Here is a 21,100-nt window from a genome sequence, read left to right as displayed (position 1 = left end):
CTGTGTGGCCTGTAGGACCCCAAGGTGTGCGAGTGTGGTGCTGATAGGGTGGGGCCGAGCACAGTTTATTGGATGTCCTGGGCTCACATCTAGCTGGCTGTCGCTGCTGGCCAATGAGTGGCCAAGGGGCCAATGGAAGGTGCAGACCTGATGGGCATTTCGGAGACCTGGTTGGGCACGGAGGGGGGGGTTCCCCTTATTGAGATGTGCCCGCCAGGCTTCCATACATTTCATCAGCCGAGGGCCCAGGGTATGGATGGGGGGGGGGTGGCGGTTATTATTACCGAATGTCTTGAACTGAGGGAGGTCACTGTGCCGCAGATAGCCGGATGTGAATCTCTCCTTGTGAAGTGGGGTCTGGGGATGCAGGTGGGTCTGCTGATTATGTACCTGGCTCCTTGCTACGTGACAGCAGCCCTGCCCGAGCTGCTTGAGGTGATAGCCGGGACAGCGGTGGATACCCCCAGACTGATGGTTATGGGGGATTTCAACCTGCCGTCGGCAGGCAAAACCTCAACGATGGCTCAGGAGTTCATGGCCTCCATGACAGCCTTGAACCTGACCCAGTTAGTGAATGGTCCCACTCACATCGGGGGAAACACTCTGGACTTGATTTTTGTCTCGAGACAGTGGCGGAATGATCTGGAAATGGGGGATTTAACTATTGAACCCTTGTCATGGTCAGATCATTCACTCCTCCGACTTGACTTTTGAACCGCCAACCCTCACCGCAGAGAGACGGAACCGGTTCACTGGTTCCGTCCCAGGTGCCTGATGGACCCAGAAAGGTTTCTGACGGAGCTTGGGCCGTTTCCTGAGGACCCTGAGGACCTAGCCCACGGCTCGGCTGAAGAACTAGTCGCCGCCTGGGAAAGGGCGGCAACGGGGGCTTTAGACCATGTAGTGCCTTTGCGGCCTCTGACCTGGCGCCGATCTCGACCAGCTCCATGGTTCTCTGAGGAGCTGAGAGAGATGACGCGCCGGAAAAGATGCCTAGAGAGTATCTGGAGGTCCAGCCGATCTGAATCCGATCGAACACAGGTAAGGTCTTATATTCAGACCTACTTAGTGGTGATAAGAGCGGCAAAACATAATTATTTTTCCGCTCTGATTGCATTGGCAGATAATCACCCAGCCGCCCTGTTTAGGGTGACCTGCTCCCTTCTTGAACTCGGGAGGACCCCTTGCAGGGCCGTGCTGAGGATTTTGGACAGTATCTGTCCGATAAAATCGCTCGGATCCGGGACGGTCTGGATGCTGATTGGGTAGATCCGGGTGGGATGACAGAGGTAGTTCTTGAGAATGTTATCTGGGGAGAGTTTGATGCTGTGACTCCCGAAGACATGGACAGGATATTGAGGAGGCTGAATGCGACCACATGTTTATTGGACCCGTGTCCCTCCTGGTTAGTACTGGCCACACAGGAGGTTACGCGAGGCTGGCTCCTGGGAATTATCAAGCCTCTTTAATGGAGGGTGTCTTTCCTACTGCCCTGAAAGAGGCGGTGGTGAGGCCCTTCCTTAAGAAGCCCTCCTTGGATCCAGCTATTTTGGCAAATTATTGTCCTGTCTCCAACCTTCACTTTGGGGCAAAGGTTGTTGAGAGTGTGGTGGCATGTCAGCTTCCCCGGTACCTGGATGAAACTGTCTATCTGGACCCGTTCCGGCTTCAGGCCTGGGTACAGCACGGAGACGACTTTGGTCGCGTTGGTTGATGATCTCTGGAGGTCTCGGGACAGGGGTTGTTCCTCTGTCCTGGTCCTATTAGATCTCTCAGCGGCTTTTGATACCATCGACCATGGTATCCTGCTGCGGCGGTTGGGGGGTCTGGGGGTGGGGGCCACCATTTTTCGGTGGTTCTCCTCCTATGTCTCCGACCGACTGCAGATGGTGTTGGCAGGGGGGCAGAGATCAACCTCAAGGCACCTCATATGTGGGGTGCCGCAGGGGTCGGTTCTCTTCCTTCTCCTGTTCAACATCTATATGAAGCCGCTGAGCAAGATTATCCGTGGTTTTGGGGTGGAATACCATCTGTATGCTGATGACACTCAGCTGTACATTTCCACCCCTAACCACCCCAATGAAGCCGTCAAAGTGATGTTCCGGTGTCTGGAAGCCATGCGGGTCTGGATGGGGAAGAACAAGCTTCAGCTCAACCCATCCAAGACAGAATGGCTGTGGATGCCGGCATCCCGGTACAGCAAGCTTACACCATCGCTGACTGTTGGGGGCAAATCACTGGCCCCTCGGGGGAGGGTTCGTAACTTAAGCGATCAGCTGTCCTTAGAAGAACATATGACGGCTGTCGCCAGGGGAGCTTTATATCAGGTGTGCTTGATTTGCCAGTTGCGTCCCTTTCTTGACCGGGATTCCCTTCGCATGGTCACTCATGCCCTTGTTACTTCCCGCCTGGACTACTGCAATGCTCTCTACATGGGGCTCCCCTTGAAGAGCACCAGGAGGCTCCAACTGGTCCAGAATGCGGCTGTGCAGGTAATAGAAGGGGCACCACAATGCTCCCACCTCTCCTGCGCAGATTGCACTGGTTGCCGGTGGTCTTCCGGGTGCAATTCAAGGTGTTGGTCATCACCTTTAAAGCGCTCCATGGCACAGGACCGGGTTACTTACGGGACTGCCTACTGCCACCTATAGCCCACCATCGGCCTTGCGCTCCCAAAGGGAGGGCCTCCTCAGGGTGCCGTCAGTCAAACAATGTCGACTGGTGGCCCCCAGGGGGAGGGCTTTCTCGGTGGGGGCTCCAGCCCTATGGAATGAGTTGCCTCCGGGGTTGCGTCAACTCCCCAACCTCCGGTCTTTTAAACGCGAGCTCAAGACTTTCTTTTTGCACCGTGCGGGGCTAGCTTGATGAAATTTTAAGTGGGGTTTTAGGATTGTTTTACTTTAGTTTTTAATTTTAATTGGCCATTTTATAATCAGTTTTTTAATACGCTTTTTAATTTTTGTTTATGTGCATGTTTGTTTTTACTTGGCTGTGCACCTCCCTGAGTCCTTCGGGAGAAGGGCGGTATAAAAATCTAATAAATAAATAAATAAATAAATAAATAAATAAATAAATAAATAAATAAATAAATAAATAAATAAATAAATAAATAAATAAATAAATAAATAAATGAGCTGCAGCTGCTGCTGGGCATCCCCAGCCTCCCTGTGCTCATTGCCTCCTATGCATGCACCAAGGGGAGCACCCGGCTGGGGTGGGCCAGGGCCAAGGTGGCAGCGGCTGGCCCCTCACCATCTCCAGGGCAGCCTTGTGGCCCAGATCCAAACACATCGCAAGCCAGAGCTGGCCCATGGGCCTTGAGTTTGACGTGTTTGATCTAGGACATAGTATATAAGTGATGCCTGAGCAGGGTCCGCAGTATTGTCTGGTATGCTACACATCCTCTTCATGACCAGTCTCCTTATTACCTTCTGGGAGGAGGCTTCGTGCACAACATCTAGATTCAGACACAGTTTTGTTCCATATAGTTATCAAATTTGTGAACTCTATATGTATGTACAGTATATAGCATGTGTATATGTGTGTTATGTATGTGTATGTGCTTTCTTTTAAGAGCAGGCAACAGAATTTCATTTTTAATGTGTGCCAGCATGCTCACAGTACACAATGACAATAAAGCTTGTCTTTGCCTTTGCCTTTGCCTTATAGAATATGCTTAGCAAACATTAAAAGTTAATTACTAAGACCTGAATGTGGAATGGAATAGAGAAGAAAAGAGCAGGACAGCATAGTTAGAACTAGAAACACTACGACGTTTTATTGTAAATTGCTAGAATTAGCTACTGTTCATAGCTCTGATGCTGCTGCCCTGGAGTATCACTGATTTGTTGGCTCTTGGACTCACCCCTAGACTCCACCCTAATGCACACACAAGCCATTGTTATAATAAACCATCTGTCTTTGGGCAGTTCACTTTGGTATGAAATATAATACAGATAGGTGATATAGTGTCAAAGCTGAATTAAAATCTAAACATGGATTTCTTGTGTGTGTGCAATTGTTGCTTTACACTGTGGATTGATCTTGATTAAAAGCATCCACACCTTGGGAAACATGATTATGAGTTACAAAATGCTGTCTCAACAGATATGAAACAGGGAATCTGGTGGCATAGCCCTTGAATATTAGGGGATCAATACAGTGCTTCATACAGAAATGGGCCATTCCTGTTCATCACTATCTTTCTAATGCAGCACAATCTGGCACTTCAGCAGCAGGCAGGGGGGCCTGAGAGAAAAAAGCCCCCAGCCTGTTATCTCATGCCAGCTGCCTAACACCTGATACCTGTGCACAGGGATAGGGAGGGGGGCTGCCAGCCAGCTGTGAACACCTGTCTCTGTCAGACGGCTGGATGGTCTCTCCAGCTGTTCATACAAGCCCTGCAGCTGTGCTGCTTAATTGGTGATTTGTTCAGATGGTTGGGAACAAACCTCAACAAGACAAAGGAGGAGGAGGGAGATGAAAGAAAGAGAAAAAAGTGTTTGAATACAGCCTGTTCCACAGCCTTCAGCCCTCAGAAAACTAAGGAAGACCCAAGTACAAAACAAGCCCACTCCCATAATTATTCCCTACAGATCAGCGGAATAATTTTGATTTATCAAATGTACTGCAAACACAGAGGAAGTGCAGCTTATAAAACATTTAAAGAAATTGGCTTAAGATCTTATGTGCTGCATACTGCATTGGAACACTCCTTTTAATGGAGTATTCACCTATTTTCCTTTGAAGTTACCCTAGAATTTGGAAGTAGACTAGAATATCCTTCCATAAAAGCAATAAAGCCCATTGCTTTATTCTGACAGTAAGTGTGCAAATTCACAAACCTTTTCATAGGTATATTTTACTAATACTGTATTTCCAAAAATACATACACAGGGGATGCTCCTTTTCTATGACATTTGATTTACAAATTTATGTCTATACATAACCTGTCTATATTGTGAGATAAAAATATTAATATGCAAAAAGGTTCAAAAGAATAGCTAGGCTTTCCATGTTAGCATATAAAGATGATGTAAATGTCATGAAAAGGACAATACAGTATTAAGAATCTTCTTTCCATCTTCTATGTCATCCAAGACTTACATTAATTCCCACACCTAATGGGCTACTGGCTGATCATATCTAATCCCCATAAGACAAGACAGTGTTTGGAAAACACAGTTGAATGATGGAAGCTGTAACTGCATACTCATACACCTCACCACAGGAACTATATGGGCTGATAGTATTTCCAATAAAGCAAATTTAGTTTTTGTGAAGAAGATTGAAATTTTAAAACATTTTTCTTCATTCACATTGGTTAAAGATTTTTTTAATTTTTTTTTGCATTTATATCCCGCCTTTCTCCGAAGACTCAGGGCGGCTTACACTGTTAGCAATAGTCTTCATCCTATTTGTATATTTATATACAAAGTCAACTTATTATTATTATACAGGATAATTTCTTCTGGAATGAAGGAAAATACTCCGCTAAACAAATAGGTGAATACCCAAACAAAGAATAATAAATATAATAAGAGCAAATTACTATTTTAAATTTACAGCAAAAATTTTATGCAATAATTAAAATATATTGTGTATCTTACTTGGAGAACAGAACAGAACTCAGCTTTCCTATATCTCAGATGTGGTCAAGCTTACTTTGGCAGTTCTTTAATCAGAATCGACAGAGAGGTTTCAGATAAGCCAAGACCATATATCTGGACCATAGATAGTCAGTTCATTCTAGCCACCAACATCCCATTCCACCCTCGTATTTATTCCACTAATTCCAATACAGCCAGAATCCATTCTTGTAAATCATTAAGATTTCCAGCACTGTAAGAAATCCCAGTATGGACAGCTGCTGTGCCTTACATTGGAGTTCACTGCTCAATCCTTCAAACTATATAGCAGTTCCTTCATTCCCATTATCCTTCACACAAACTTATTTACCCTGGACATTAATCTTCTTTCTCTTTATTCATGAAGATTATGTCATGCACATATTCAACATATACATGCCAATGTGCTCTCATTCATACTCACAAGCTAGCATTTTTGAGATAGCTATATAAATTTTTCATTCTGCAAAACTACACAGGACCATAGCATAGTTGTTTCACAGTCTTTTGAAGTCTACACAAATTTCATTCAATTTGTACAATTTACTATTGGTTCCATTATGCTTATGTAGTATTTCAGAACACCTTATTTCACTGGGTTTCGTGCTGGGGAGCTTTATATATTATTGCATGCCTAGTGTTTTTTGCTAGTATTAGAGAGATATCTACTCCTTAGTTTCAAATCTCATCCATGCTGGACTGAGAGTTATCCACCCTTCCCTCATGAGGCATCTTTGCCCATGTGCTCTGTGTAGGCTTAACTTCATTTTGTAACCACATTTTAAACTGAGACTTCACCTGTATTTAGGTATGTGTCTTTAACAAAGGGCTAGGCTTCATATTTGTTGTAAGCAACCATATACCAGCTTGTTTGAACCATTTCCCTAAACAACTCCTTCCAATCTGCAGAATCCAAACAGAGCTCACCTGAAACAAATAATTGTCACTTATCCTATACCTTCTTAACAAAGCATTAATTAGAAAATATGGTCATTGTATTGGAAGAACAGATGCATATGTGGATGAAATCTATGCGGGCCTAATGGAGATGGTAAATGAAGGCCAAAGATCAGACTAGTCCTTTTGCTTTTGTTTCCCATCTCAATATATGTTAACTGATGAGGAAAGAAAGTTGCCTCTTACCTGCATCCACATCATTGGGCCAACCACTGGATTGGCTGCTGCCAGCTGCTGGAGATCGTCCTGTTCCAGGATAAAACACATCATCTACTGGACTCTCCATTTCGCTGTCATCTAGTGACTTAGGCCGTTTGGTGGAACTGCAGTGGAAACATAACACAGACGCACAGATCATAAGTAACAATGTAATGAAGTATTTATTCTCCCCCCACCCTTGGGACTAATTACTACAAGAAATGTCATTTGGTTTGAAGAGTCTTTCAATGAACTCAAAGATTTCTGCACTACAGAAAGATTGTAGGAGACCTACCTGCTAGAAGGTGGAGATGTTATTGACCGTCTACCAAGAGTCACTTGATTGATGTTGTAGTAACTGGGACTCTCCAGATCAGCCAGAGAGAAGTTTGGACCAGACGCTGTGGCAACAGGAGCTAAGAGGTAAGAGGCAATAACTCAACAGAATGGAAGATAGGCAGCATGAGAAAAACAAAGGCTCAAACTGATTTTCTGTTGAGTTTCTTGAATTGAAATAATAATAAAAAAAGGAGTTGTAAACATGACCAATCACAGAGAGTATTCGTTACAAACACATTTGTACCATGTGCATGCAGATTCAGGCAAAATCATCCAATTTACAGAGTAATTTCAGTGGAAAGGAGGGAGGGGGAAGGGAGGAAGGAAAGTTTTTTTTTATTATCCTTCAGTGTCTCCATTTGATTGCAATGGAAGTTTGAATACATGGCACATAAAAAGGCTGCATAATTCTAGAAGTTGACAGTAAAAGAGTATTTTTCTGTAAGTGAGATGTCAGGAAGGTTAAATTAGGAAGTGTGAAGAATGCATCAAATAAATCAATGTCTTTATTAGTTATTTTAGATTTTACCCTCCTTCTCTATAGAACTCCAAATTGCTTACAAAAAGATACAGAAAAATATTAATATATTACACTAAATATTTAAAATATATTCTCAATAAGATCATACTGCACATTAAAGATCTAGAAGACAATTAGTGAAGAAAGAGGGGCATCTCTTGAGTTTCAAAGTCCAGGCATAACCTCTGAAAAAGCTCTTTTCCTAGTCCTGATCAGATGGCTTTCAGTTCTTACAATACAATCAGAATAGAGCTGGAAGGGACCTTCGAGGCCTTCTAGTCCACCCCCCTGCTCAAACAGGAGACCCTATACCATTTCAGAAAAGTGACTGCCCACTCCTTAAAAACCTTCAATGGTGAAGCACCCACGTCTGGATGCAAGCTGTTCCAATGGTTAATTGTTCTCACAGTTAGGAAGTTTCTTCTAAATTCCAGGTTGCTTCTCTCTTTGATTAGTTTCCATCGTTTCTTCTTCTGGCCCTCTGGTGCTTTGAAAATTTGACCCCCTCCTCTTTGTGACAAGCTCTCAAGAACTGGAATACTGTTATCATGTCCCCCCAGTCCTTCTTTTCTCTAGACAAGCCAAACCCAACTCTTCCAACCGTTCACATGTTTTTGTCTCCAGGCCTTTAATCATCTTAGTTGCTCTTTGCACGTTTTCCAAAGTCTTAACATCTTTTCTGTAATGTGGTGACCAAAACTGGATGCAGTATTCCAGCTGTCCCCTTACTAAGGCTTTATAAAGTGGTACTAATACTTCAGCTGATTTTGATTCTATGCTTCTGTTTATACAACCAAGGATTATATTAGCTTTTTTGGCTGCTGCCATATACTGCTGGCTCATATTTAAGTGATCATCCACTAGGACTCAAATGTTCCTCTCATAGTGGGGGCAGAGATCGACTGCGAGGCGCCTTACTTGTGGGGTGCCTCAGGGGTCGATTCTCTCGCCTCTCCTGTTCAACATCTACATGAAGCTGCTGGGTGAGGTCATCAGTGGTTTCGGGGTGAGTTACTATCTGTACGCTGATGACACGCAGCTGTACTTTTCCACCCTGGACCACCCCAACAAAGCTGTTGAAGTGCTGTCCCGGTGCCTGGAAGCCGTACGGGTCTGGATGGAGAGAAACAGACTCAAGCTCAATCCCTCCAAGATGGAGTGGCTGTGGATGCCGGCACCCCGGTACAGTCAGCTGCAACCGCGGCTGACTGTTGGGGGGGAGTTATTGGCCCCAATGGAGGGGGTACGCAACTTGGGTGTCCTCCTGGATGGGCGGCTGTCGTTTGAGGATCTTTTGGCGGCCGTCTCCAGGAGGGCCTTTCACCAAGTACGCTTGGTTCGCCAGTTGCGCCCCTTCCTTGACTGGGATGCCTTATGCACGGTCACTCACGCTCTTGTCATTTCTCGTTTGGATTATTGCAATGCTCTCTACATGGGGCTGCCCTTGAAGTGCACCCGGAGGCTGCAGCTAGTCCAGAATGCAGCTGCGCGGGTAATAGTGGGAGCCACTCGTTGCTCCCATGTAACACCACTCCTGCGCAGTCTGCACTGGCTTCCTGTGGTCTTTCGGGTGCGCTTTAAGATCTTGGTTACCACCTTTAAAGCGCTCCATGGCTTAGGGCCCGGGTACTTACGGGACCACCTGCTGTTACCTTATGCCTCCAACCGACCCGTACGCTCACACAGAGAGGGTCTTCTCAGGGTGCCGTCCGCCAAACAATGTCAGCTGGCGGCCCCCAGGGGTAGGGCCTTCTCTGTTGGAGCTCCTACGCTTTGGAACGAACTTCCCCCTGGTTTACGCCAAGTGCCTGATCTTCGGACTTTTCGCCGTGAGCTGAAAACACATTTATTTATTCAAGCAGGAATGGCTTAAAAGTTTTATTAAATTTTAATTGGGGTTATTTATGAATTTTAGGGTTTTAAATTTTTTAAATTTCGGCCATTTTTGTAATATGCTTGGTTTTAAGTTTCTGTTTTAATGTGTATATTTTGGGTTTTTATTATCTGGCTGTACACCGCCCTGAGTCCTTCGGGAGAAGGGCGGTATAAAAATCTAATAAAATAAATAAATAAATAAATAGTTACTGTTTTTAAATCAGGTTTCACCTAATCTGTACTTGTACCTTTGGTTTTTCCTGTCTAAATGTAAAACTTTTTTTTCCTCCACATTAAATTTTATTTTGTTGGATAGGGCCCGTTGTTCAAGTCTGTCAAGATCTTTTTGGATCCTGAGCTTGTCTTCTGGGGTGTTGGGTATACCTGCCAGCTTATTGTCATCTGTAAATTTAACTTTTTTGGGGGGGAAGTGCATCTTATACTCCAAAAAATACAGTAATCCCTCAGGTCCCAATGATTTATATTCATCAAGATCAGATTGATGTTCTCTAACCATTTTCTTGTTTATTTTAATTTTTATTTCTAGTCTGTCTTTTACAGTTACGTTTTTGGTAGGTTGGGCCATAGTTTCTTTTTGTGTGAAGACTTATGCAAAGAATGAGTTAAGCAGTTCTTATCTCTGCTGCCTGTTACTTCCTTGTCATTTTCTCTTAAATTGGCCTACTGTTTCCTTGACTTTTTTCTTATTTAAATGTTGAAAGAAACTTTTTTATTATCTTGGACTTTTGTTGCAAGTCTTTGTTCATTCTGAGCCTTTGCTTTCCTGACCTCATCTTTGCAGATTTGGGCTATCTGTTGATACTCTGCCTTAGTTATGTGTCCCTGTTTCCATTTTTTTGTACTTGTCCTTTTTGTCTTTCAGTTTTTCAGAGAAATCTTTGTGCAACAAGGCTGTTTTTTTCTTGGATTTCTTGTTTTTCTTTTTCAGTGGTATTGTGCGGGACTGGGCTTTTATGGTCATATTTTTCAGAGTTTCTTCCATGGAATTTTTATTAGGCTCCCTATTAGTTTGTTAAAATCAGCTCTTTTAAAGTTTAAGACACTTTAAGATACAGTAGAATATGTTCTACTGCTTATGCTTACATTATATTTAATTCCAATATAATGTGACCACTCTTGCCCAAAGTTCCAGCAACTTCAACTCCCCCTATCACTTCTTTTCTATTAGTAAGAATTAGGTCCAGTATAGCTTTTCCTCTAGTTCCCTCCTCTACCTTTTGGATGACAAAGTTGTCAGCTAGGTTGCTTAGGAATATGATTGATCTCCCACTTGCTGCAGAGTTTGTCTCCCAGTTGGTATCAGGGTAGTTAAAATCTTCCATTACTACTATAGTATATTTTCTAAATATATTTGTTAATTGTTTAGCAAAAAGTTCAGCTGTTTCTTCTGCTTGGTTGGGTGGCCTGTAATATACACCTATAGCAATGTCATTCTTTTTTCCTTTTATATTGACCCATATGGATTCTAGGAGGTTTTCATCCTTGGATTTCTGTAGAAATGTAGTGATCTTTTATATATAATGCAACTCCACATCCTCTTTTGTTAGGTCTGTTTCTTTTGAATAGTTGGTATCCTTCCATCAGTACATTCCAATCATGAGTTTCATCCCACCATGTTTCAGTAACGGCAACTATATATTTACTTTCTAATACTTCAAGTACTAGTACTTCCAGTTCACCCTATTTGTTCCCTAAACTTGGAACATTCGTGTATAGATATTTGAGTCCTTTATGGGTCTTAAGTATATTTCTTATATCTCCTACTTTGTATCTGGATTTTCCATTCTTTCCATCACTCTCTACTTCATTGTGTTTTTCCTTTTCTTCCTTTTCTTCTTTCCCTTTACTCCCTACCTCTTTACATAATTGGTTATCTGCTGGTTTTTGCTTGGAATTAGGTTCTAATTGATTAGGTTCTAATCAAACTACAAGATTGCCCCCCTCCAATTTTAGTTTAAAACCCTTCTGACAAGCCCTTTCCAAATATATTCTTTCCAGTTCTTGTGAGATTCACTCCATCCCTTGCCAGTGGCACTTCATGTAGGTAATGTAGACCATGGTCAAGGAAACCGAAGTTCTCAATGACACCAGTTTTTAAGCCAATGGTTCATTTCTAAAATCCTTTGCTCCATTATTGGATGTTGGCCTTTTGTTAGAAGTATAGATGAAAACACTACTTGAACTCCTAATTCTTTAACTTTCTTCCCTAGCTGTTTGTAATCTGTTTTGTTTTTAGATTCGTTGTTGTGTCATTGGTCCTCACATGCCGAAGGAGTAGTAATCCATGAGGTTGATTATTTTAGTAAGGTTATCAGTTACATCTTTGATTTTTGCTCCAGGGAAACAACATACCTCCCTAGACTGACTATTCAGTCTGTAGACTATAGTTTCTATTCCCCAAAGAATTGAATCTCCTATCACTAATATTCACTTTTCTCCCCTATGGAAGTCTTGGATACTATTCTTCCTGTCATAGAAATGCTGGGTTGTATCTCATTTTTAGAAATTATTGATGACTGTGTTTTTGTTTTGTTTTTTGTTCCAGAGGGAGGCTATGAAAGCAATTGTTCAGTTCCAAAGGGACTTCACTGGAGTGGGCTAGGGTACATAGTAAGAGCTTTACTCTTGATTGCTGTTTACTTCTAAAAGTGACATATTTCCATTGGTCTTGTACTTTAGCTTCATAAATAGAGTCATTTTGGGGGGAAACTGTTTAGAGAACACAATTGAACCCTATTGTGTTCAATTTGGGTATATTCATTTTCTTCTTTTTGTTCATATATGGGGTCATTTTTAAAGAAGTTGTTTGCTTCCTATTGTGTTTAATTTTAATGTAGTCTTGTTGGGTTGGGGATTCTCACTTTGTTTACTGAGTTTCAGAATGGCTAGAGTTGCTTCTAGACCCTTTATTTCTTCTTCTAGTAATTTATATGATTTACATTAGGCATCATATGGCAGGTCTTCAAATATCCAGGTCTCAAACCTTTTAGGGCTTTAGACAGTACAACTGTTTCAGTTGGGAAGTCACCTGTCCCATAGGTGCAGTTCCAGAAGCTACAGTATTCTGGGTCAATTATTATTTCTGAATACTTTTCTAAAGTAGAGCATATGGCAATAATACATATGTGGTGAAATGAAAGCATTTTATTACTAGACAAATCTACATTCTTAAGGAATGGACACATCTAATTGAGTAAAGAAATTTCTGCTAACATCTAAGCTTCCATTTCATAACTATAGAATGCAGTATTTCAATTAAAATATAATGGGAGAGCTATCTACATGCCATTTATATATTTCAGTTTTGTTCTCAAAAACAGGAAGATAAAATTCAAGGAAGCACTTCCTAGTGATTGGGATTGGGTACAACCATTGCTGATTTTTGCCAATTCCTATGCTGTGCCTTTCTTGTGAACTTTACCCATCAATAGAGATGACAAAAAAATCAGTTTGGTGCCTCCACAGAAAATGAATCTTAATTGTGGTGGAAATATCACAGTAAATTAAATAACTGATTATGATTATTTTATGTGCTCATATCTTTTAGTCCACATTATGATCATAAATGTTCAGATGTCTTAACATTGGCAACATTGCATTTAAATTTACTCAATAATGCAGACTCTTCAAAAATAGTAAGTAATTACACACATAGAGAAAAAGAGAGAACAAAAGAGGGAAGAAGCCAAGTGTTTAAATTATTTATTTTGGAAGAAATTAGCAAACAAATTCTAACAGGAAATTGATTAGCTCATTAAAAAAGATTAGAATGCATATTAAAGCAAAAGGGGAAATAGAAATAGTATAAATAACAGCAAATGAATATCTATGTACAGGCCTAAGGCTAACAAAGTCAGAAAACTCAGGTGGTAACTGACAATAGTTGGCTTGCAGAACAAGCGAAGCCAAAAAAAGGAGGTTTCTTCTTCAAACTGAAATATGGATCCAGACTTAGGCAACATCTGAGGTATCCTAACAGAGATTCTGTAGAAGCAGAGAGATTGGAGATATCATGAAACTTTTCCCTAATGTGGCCTATTGCTCGGCCTGAGAAGAAAGAGAAACAGACTAAACCAAGAGATCTGAGAAGATTTCAGATGATTTTAAAACAAATTTCTCCTTTGCACAGAAGTAGTGGGGCTTCCTTGCATAAAGAGATCAGAGTTTCTCTAACAGGACTCTGTACCAATATATATTATTGCCCAGAAAGTATACGGTAAGAGAGGAATAGGATTTGGCAATGGCAGACATGACTCTCTGACCATAATTACTAAAAATTTATATAATGTCTTATGTCAGTTTGAGGTTGTGAAAAACAAGAAGCTATGCTGCAAGCCATAAAATAGGCTTAACTCCCCAACAGTTCTGCCATCACACCAAACCAAACCAACATACAAGAAACAGGAAAATATAGAGTTTGGACCGTGCTTATGTAAAAGGTATGTCCTCCACCCTGCATCATTAATGTATCCATTGTGGCCCTCACAATCTCCAGAAACCATCAGAAGCAATAGGAAAAGAGAATCCTTGCACTGAAGGCTGGAATTTACTTTCTCAGTTATATAAATTCAAGAAAAAACACACACATAAACACGTTTAAGAAGTGTTAGAAAATAAAACAGAGCATGACTTCCAAGTACCTAGAGATATCTTCATAAAAAAAAGCAAAGACTATTTAAATATATCATTTTGGGGATCTTACTCTGCCATTGAAAATATAGTCAGCAAGTACTGGTCTGGAGTCTGAATACTTAGAGTTAGACCCATCAAATTAGAATTTTAGATGGATCAACTGAAGAATTATGTGCAGTACAGCAAAGATAAAATTTCCTGAACTCTTTCTCTGGGTACAAAGCTTTCCTTTTATTTGAAGTAACTTTCCTGCAGTTAGTTAAGCTTATATCACTCAGCATTCTTTGCTGAGAAAGGTAGTCTACAAACAAATTCTTAGGAACAATTGATTGCTAATATATCATGGGTGTCAAATTCGTGGCGTCATGTTGCCGTCACGTGACATTTTGTGACATTTTTCCCATTCGCTGAGCTGAGGTGGGCATGGCCTGCACATGATGCATCCAGCCTCCAGGCTGTCAGTTTGACACCCCTGTAAGTGGTAGGGCTGATTCAGTTCATTGCTCTCAGTGCAGTGGGTCAGCATGCAGTTGCCATTTGTACTGAAGCATCCACCTCTACTGATTCTACATATATGAATATCTTGTACCTTTCTGTCAGAAAGTAATTTTAATATTCATGTTAGATCACAGAGAAAAAGAAATCATTTCATGGAAGAGAAGACTTTGCAAATTTTCCAAGTATCTTTCAATAAATGTTCACTGTGCAATTATTCCATCCTTTGCTCTCTAACAGAAAAAAAAGGGAAAATGTAGGAAAATGACAATCTAGATGTCCCTCCTACCCTGTAAAAGTTTTGTCTAAAAGTAACTGAAAAGAGCCTCCATGTTCACACCAATTCCTTGACAAGTGAGGAAGTTCCTTTTTTGTTCAAAATGTACTATTTATTAATGTACTAAGTGATAGGAGGGAGAGACCAGTAATAATTCTAAGATAAATGCTAATGGATTCAGAGTTCCTTGCAAGGTGTATGTATTTGGAAGACATCTGTCTAAATATGTCTAAATATACACACACCTATTTCATTAGAAGCATTTGAAAGCCAGTACAGCCATAATCACAGCTCTCACTATCTTGTTCTCAGCAATTTTACAACCCAAGAAGATGCCCCAGAGAAGATACATGCATCCTGGAGTCTCATCACCTTAAAATCACCACACCAAACCTGCAGTTTCAGTTGCCTTAACTTACTTTGTGACACTCTCACCAGCTCGGTAACATTCCAAACGCCTGATGTCACAAAACAGTCCTGGAAGGTCAAATGCCCTGCAAAGAAAAAAAGTCAGACACAGACTGGGTCATGAGGATGGAGTAGAATATGAGAGGCTATAGCAATTGGAGACTGGGATGGCTTGCTATACTGTGGCTGGATAAAAAGAAATTGCTATCTATCTTTTGTCTCTTTTATGAATTGTATCTTTGAATCCCATTCTTCCTCCTTCTCTTTCAGTTTTAATTCAAGCCTAGTTCATTATTTCAAATCTGCATATTTATTCCTACTCTAAGATTATGAATCCTACCTTGCTTGCCCCTACATTTATTTCTCAAGAATTCCATATCAATCTACAAAGTTCTGTGACTCCAGATCATTCTCTATTTTTATTTTTTATTTATTTATTTTTGTCACAACAGTATATATAAGCATAAGCATGAAAATAACTATATAATATATATTTAGTATTAGTATTTAGTATTTATTGGATTTTTATACCGCCCTTCTCCCAAAGGACACAGGGCGGTTCACAGCCACAATAAAACAATGACAATATACAGATAAAACAATAATTAAAAAACTTATTATAGGTATGGCCAAATTAAAACATTTATACCTTAAAAACCCCATAAAATTTGCATATATATGAGCATAAATATGTAATAACTATATTAATTGGATATAATGAAGGAAACAATAGGACAGGAACGGTAGGCACGCTTGTGCTCTTATGCACACCCCTTATAGACCTCTTAGGAATGAGGTGAGGTCAATAGTAGAGAGTTTTTGGTTAAAGCTTTGGGGATTTTGAGAAGAGACCACAGAGTAAGGTAGTGTGTTCCAAGTATTAATAACTCTGTTACAGAAGTCATATTTTCTGCAATCAAGATTGAAGCGGTTAACATTGAGTTTAAATCTATTGTTTGCTCTTGTATTGTTGTGATCGAAGCTGAAGTAGTCTTCAACATCCTCATCTTCAGCTGGGTGCAGAAACAGATATTGGCAGGAAAGGGTGGAAAAGGGCTTCAATGAAGTTCAAAATGGAATATAAGAATGCTGAGCATGGAATCCAACTTGGAGCAGAATGTTGAGCAGTGATTCACTTACCATTGGGCAGTGGTTTAATGTCCGCATCTCCTTGCTGGTTTGAATTGTCTGATTGTCCGGATTCTAATACACACAAGGAAAAAAAGAACCTGTCATCAATATATTGTTAGAACTAAGAATCAAAGGCATGTGGTTGACAATGTTGGGCCCTGCTTTTCAGCATCACCTACTTTGCTATTCTCATACTGAATGAATGAAAAGAACTGCTCTAAAATTTATAAACTATTTCAGTTTTCCTTCACTTTACTTAGAATTTTAGAATCACAGGACTGGAAGATACCTTGGAGGTCTTTTAGTCCAATTCCCTGCCCATGGCAGGAGACTTTATACCACCCCGGTCAAATGATTGTCCAATCCTTTCTAGAAAACCTCCAACAATGATGCAGCCACACCTTCAGGAGGCAAGCTGTTCCATTGGTTAATTACTTTCATTGTCAAAAAGCTTCTCTTTTGTTCAGGGTTGGATATCTCTTCAATGAGTTTCCACCCATTGCTTCTTCTCCTACCCTCAGGTACTTTGGAGAATAAGTCAACCCCCACCTTTCTGTGGCAGCCTCTCATGCACCGTAAGAAAGCTATCATGTCACCTCTAATTCATCTTTTCCTTAGACTAGGCATAGTTTCCTCAACTGTTTCCTTAACTGTTCCTTGTATGATTTATCCTGCAGATCCCTTATTATGTTGTTGCTCTTCTCTTGTGTTCTTTTTAGGGTCTCAGCATCTTTTTTTGAGTGTAAATTGTGATCAGAATTGGATACAGTATTCCAGGTTCACCTCACTTGTGAAAGCTAAAGTAGCGTTATCACTTCTTGTAATCTTGGTCTATCCCTCTCTTCATACAGCCTAGGATTGTACTGACGTTTTTTGGAAGCTGCAGCACACTACTGGCTCATATTTAAGTGGTGATCCACTAGGACACTTAGATCCCTCTCACAACTACTACTGTTGAGCCAGGTACCACTTATTCTATAACTATTCCTTTGACTTTTCTTGCTTCAATGCAGGACCTTACTTTTCTCACTAGCGAACTGCATCTTGTTAGCTAGAGCCCAATATTTGAGTCTGTGACTCTTGAATCTTGAGTCTATCCTCCTAAGTGTTAACAATTTCCCCCAACCTAGTGTAGTCTGAATATTTGGTGAGCTGCCCTTTTATCCCCTCATCTAGATCACTTATGAAGACGATGAAGCACTGGGCATACTACAGAACCTTGAAGTACCCCACTGCATGCTTTCCTCCATGTGGATGTAGTTCCATGGAGGACCACACGCTGAGTGCAGTTGGTCAGCCAACTAAGAATCCATAAGGTAAAGATAAAGATTCCCCTCGCACATACGTGCTAGTCGTTGCCGACTTTAGGGGGCAGTGCTCATCTCCGTTTCAAAGCCAAAGAGCCAGCACTGTCCGAAGAACTCTCTATGGTCATGTGGCCGGCATGACTCAACGCCAAAGGCACATGGAACGCTGTTACCTTCCCACCAAAGGTGGTCCCTATTTTTTCTACTTGCATTTTTACGTGCTTTCGAAACTGCTAGGTTAGAACCCATACAGTGCTGCTATTGTCTCTCCTACATTGTTCTATCTTACCAAGAAGATTGTGATCTATTTTATCAAGTTCTTTATTGAAGTCTTAAGTATATTATATCCACAGTGTTTCCCTGATCCACTAATTTAGTTACTTTATCAAAGCAGGCAGTAAGGTTTGTCTCTCATGTTGTTTTCAGAAAACCCATGCTGACATCTGAAGTCACTTCATTCATTTCTAGATCCTCTTAATTTGTTGCTTGATTATCTTTTCCAGAATTTTCCTGAGTATTTCCCAAATAAATAATTTGGGAAATATTTGATTGCCATTATTAAACACAAATTCCTGACATGCTGTTATGAAATACAGAGATGTAGCAGACAATTCTTTATTTCATATTTTACAGGATTATAATCAGGACTGGGTTCTACTTACTCTTACTACTGGTTAGCAACGGGATCGTGCGCGCACACTGACCTTTTACGCATGCGCAGAAGCTTCTGCGCATGCACAGATTGTCTATGATGACATCTGGGTGGGTGGGCGGAGCCTGCCCCTGGTTTTACTACCGGTTTGCAAGAACCGATCTGAACTGGGGGCAACCCATTGCCGATTACAATACAGGAGTCAAGAAGGAATCTTCTCCCATACACATATAGGACATACATATAATTATTGATGTTATTTTTACTTCCATTGAAAATAACAGAAAAGCTTAACAGATATGACATTTTGCTTTATTTATTATAAACCATACGGAACAATATATTTTTGTTCAAACAATGATCTTATGTTAAAAGATATAAATAAAAAAATGAGTGATATTTCGCCTGTCCTTTTATAATATCCCAGTGGTGAAATCTGAACTAGTTTACTACTGTTTTGTTGATTGTGCATGTGCGTAATAACTACTTTATTATGTTCAAGTGCTACTATAATGCAGGAATTTCCCCAGTCTGGTAGCCTACTCCTGGGAACAATTAGATAAGGCTCCAAGGAACTTCATATTGGTTTGGACCTAGCACTTTTGTAGTTGCCTGGTGATTCTAGGCTAGCTCTGTGCTTGACCTCTCCTCCCTGCCAGGTTGTGTGCTTCCCAATGTAAACATCTGAGAATTTAGGAGATAAGAGTTGAAAGTGGAATAGAGAACTGGCACCATGTCTCCCAACATCTTTGGTTTGAAGCAGTCACTTCATTCTGTCTAATGGTCTTTTTAAAATCATGATTTTGTGAATAAGCCACAATGCCTAGGCATAAAGCCAGCCTGTATGTGACGGTAGCAAACTCATTCCTTTAATAGCAGGCCTGCATTAATTAAGTAAAAGGGAGGGGGAGGAAAATCCAATTTAAAGAACAATTTGGTTATGCTACCTTTTCTTCCTTTTCATACTATCTCAGCAGTTTGTTCTCTGAAGAGATTCTCACCACAATCCCAGCCAGGTTCAGTTACAAGTTTGGCTAGAAGAAAATCTTGATTATTCGGAGTAGCTTGAAGAAAAAGTTAATGTTTTATTCTACAAAACAATGGCAGACAGCTGAATGCTGTATATCCCCTCTAACTGCAGAAGAAAAAGGATTACCTCTGTGCTCTCAGAATAATCGCTTGCAAATATAGAAGCAACTCCATTATTTCCTCCAGCTTCCTTTGCTACTTTTGCCACATTGAAGAGATTCCTGATTCTGCACTCATAAAACCTTTAGCAGCTTCTCCTTTAGTTACATACAGTTCCTCAATATTATGGCTTAAATATGGCTCTTCCTGAAGTATTATCATCTAATAACACTCAGACCTGAAAAGATCCTGAACACTGAACAGTGCTTGTCCAACCCTATGCACCTCTGCTGAAATATCCCACAAGCACATTAATGTGTTAAATTTGGAAGACTATAATAAACATGTGGTATGAATGCCTATATCTAAACTATATTTATTTTTATTTTATTTATTTATTTATTTAAATTTATATCCCGCCCTTCTCCGAAGACTCAGGGCAGCTTACACTATGTTAGCAATAGTCTAATTTAGTCTAATGAAGAAAAGGGCAAGGAGTGACATGATAGCAGTCTTTCAATATCTAAGGTGGTGTCACGAAGAAGAGGGAGTCAACCTATTCTCCAAAGAACATGAAGGCAGGACAAGAAGTAACAGATGGAAACTTATCAAAGAGAGATCCAGCATAGAACTAAGGAGAAATTTCCTGACAATAAGAACAATTAATCAATCAACATGACTTCTGTGTTACATGGACAAATATTACCAAGCAATCTTTTATGATTCTGGTAAGCATCACAAAGTTTAAGAAATACTTTGAATACTATATATATATATGGAATATATTGATACTACATAAAAAAATGGTACATAGGATTGGAAAGATTAGAAATAATTTTCTGATAAAGACAGAATCCTAACAATGACTTTGCACAATTCTATGCATGTGCATACTCAAAATATTGTGTACAATATTAAGTTGTGTCACTGAACTGAAAAGAAATGCCAGAAAAACAACCAAAATAATTAACAGGATGGAGCAATTAGTCCTCAACTTACGTCCACTTCTTTAATGATGATTCAAAGTTATGATGGCCTTGAAAAAAATGCTTTATGACCTGTACTTGCAGTTAAAACCACCATACCACCCATGGTCATGTGATTGGTTTGGTTGCTTGGTAACCAGCTTACATTTGACTAGTTGCAGCATCCTGTGGTCACATGATCATGACTGACAACTATTTTTGTCAGTTTCTGGCAAAAAACATTCATTGAAAAAGCTGAATTCACTTAATGACCATGTGATTTGCTTAACAATCATGTGAGTAGGTTAATGACCACAGTGATTTGCTTTGCATCCACAGTATAAATAGTTGCAAAATTGAGGACTACTTGCACCTTATGAGAAAAAGTTTTAATATTTGGGTCTTCTTATCCCAAATAACACAAATGATCTCTATGTGTAGTTATGTAGGAGGGGATCATAGTGTTCTGCATGATGTGGGGAAAGTAGGGAGTCAGAACTTTTAAGCCCATTAACATTAGAATTCATGAGATCATCTAAACTTTGATATTGGGATATTTAGATGAGAA

The 21,100-nt window shown here is 40.4% G+C and overlaps 1 protein-coding gene across 10 annotated transcripts in view; it reads right to left on the bottom strand.

Moving 5' to 3' along the window:
- The window catches only part of NFIX (nuclear factor I X), a 280,610-nt gene that overhangs the window by 42,315 nt on the left and 217,195 nt on the right, over positions 1-21,100 (bottom strand). For all 10 annotated transcript variants that reach the window (XM_058168384.1, XM_058168379.1, XM_058168380.1 and 7 more), the window contains 4 exons: positions 16,490-16,552; positions 15,361-15,435; positions 7,078-7,198; positions 6,771-6,907 (listed from right to left, as the gene is read on the bottom strand). In XM_058168384.1, the coding sequence (XP_058024367.1) occupies positions 6,771-6,907; positions 7,078-7,198; positions 15,361-15,435; positions 16,490-16,552 (396 nt within the window). The remainder of the gene's footprint in view (positions 1-6,770; positions 6,908-7,077; positions 7,199-15,360; positions 15,436-16,489; positions 16,553-21,100) is intronic.

Source organism: Ahaetulla prasina, chromosome 2, assembly GCF_028640845.1.
Source record: "Ahaetulla prasina isolate Xishuangbanna chromosome 2, ASM2864084v1, whole genome shotgun sequence".
NCBI lineage: Eukaryota > Metazoa > Chordata > Lepidosauria > Squamata > Colubridae > Ahaetulla > Ahaetulla prasina.
Note: the sequence above shows the minus strand (reverse complement) of the source record. Positions and strands in the feature narration are given on the sequence as shown.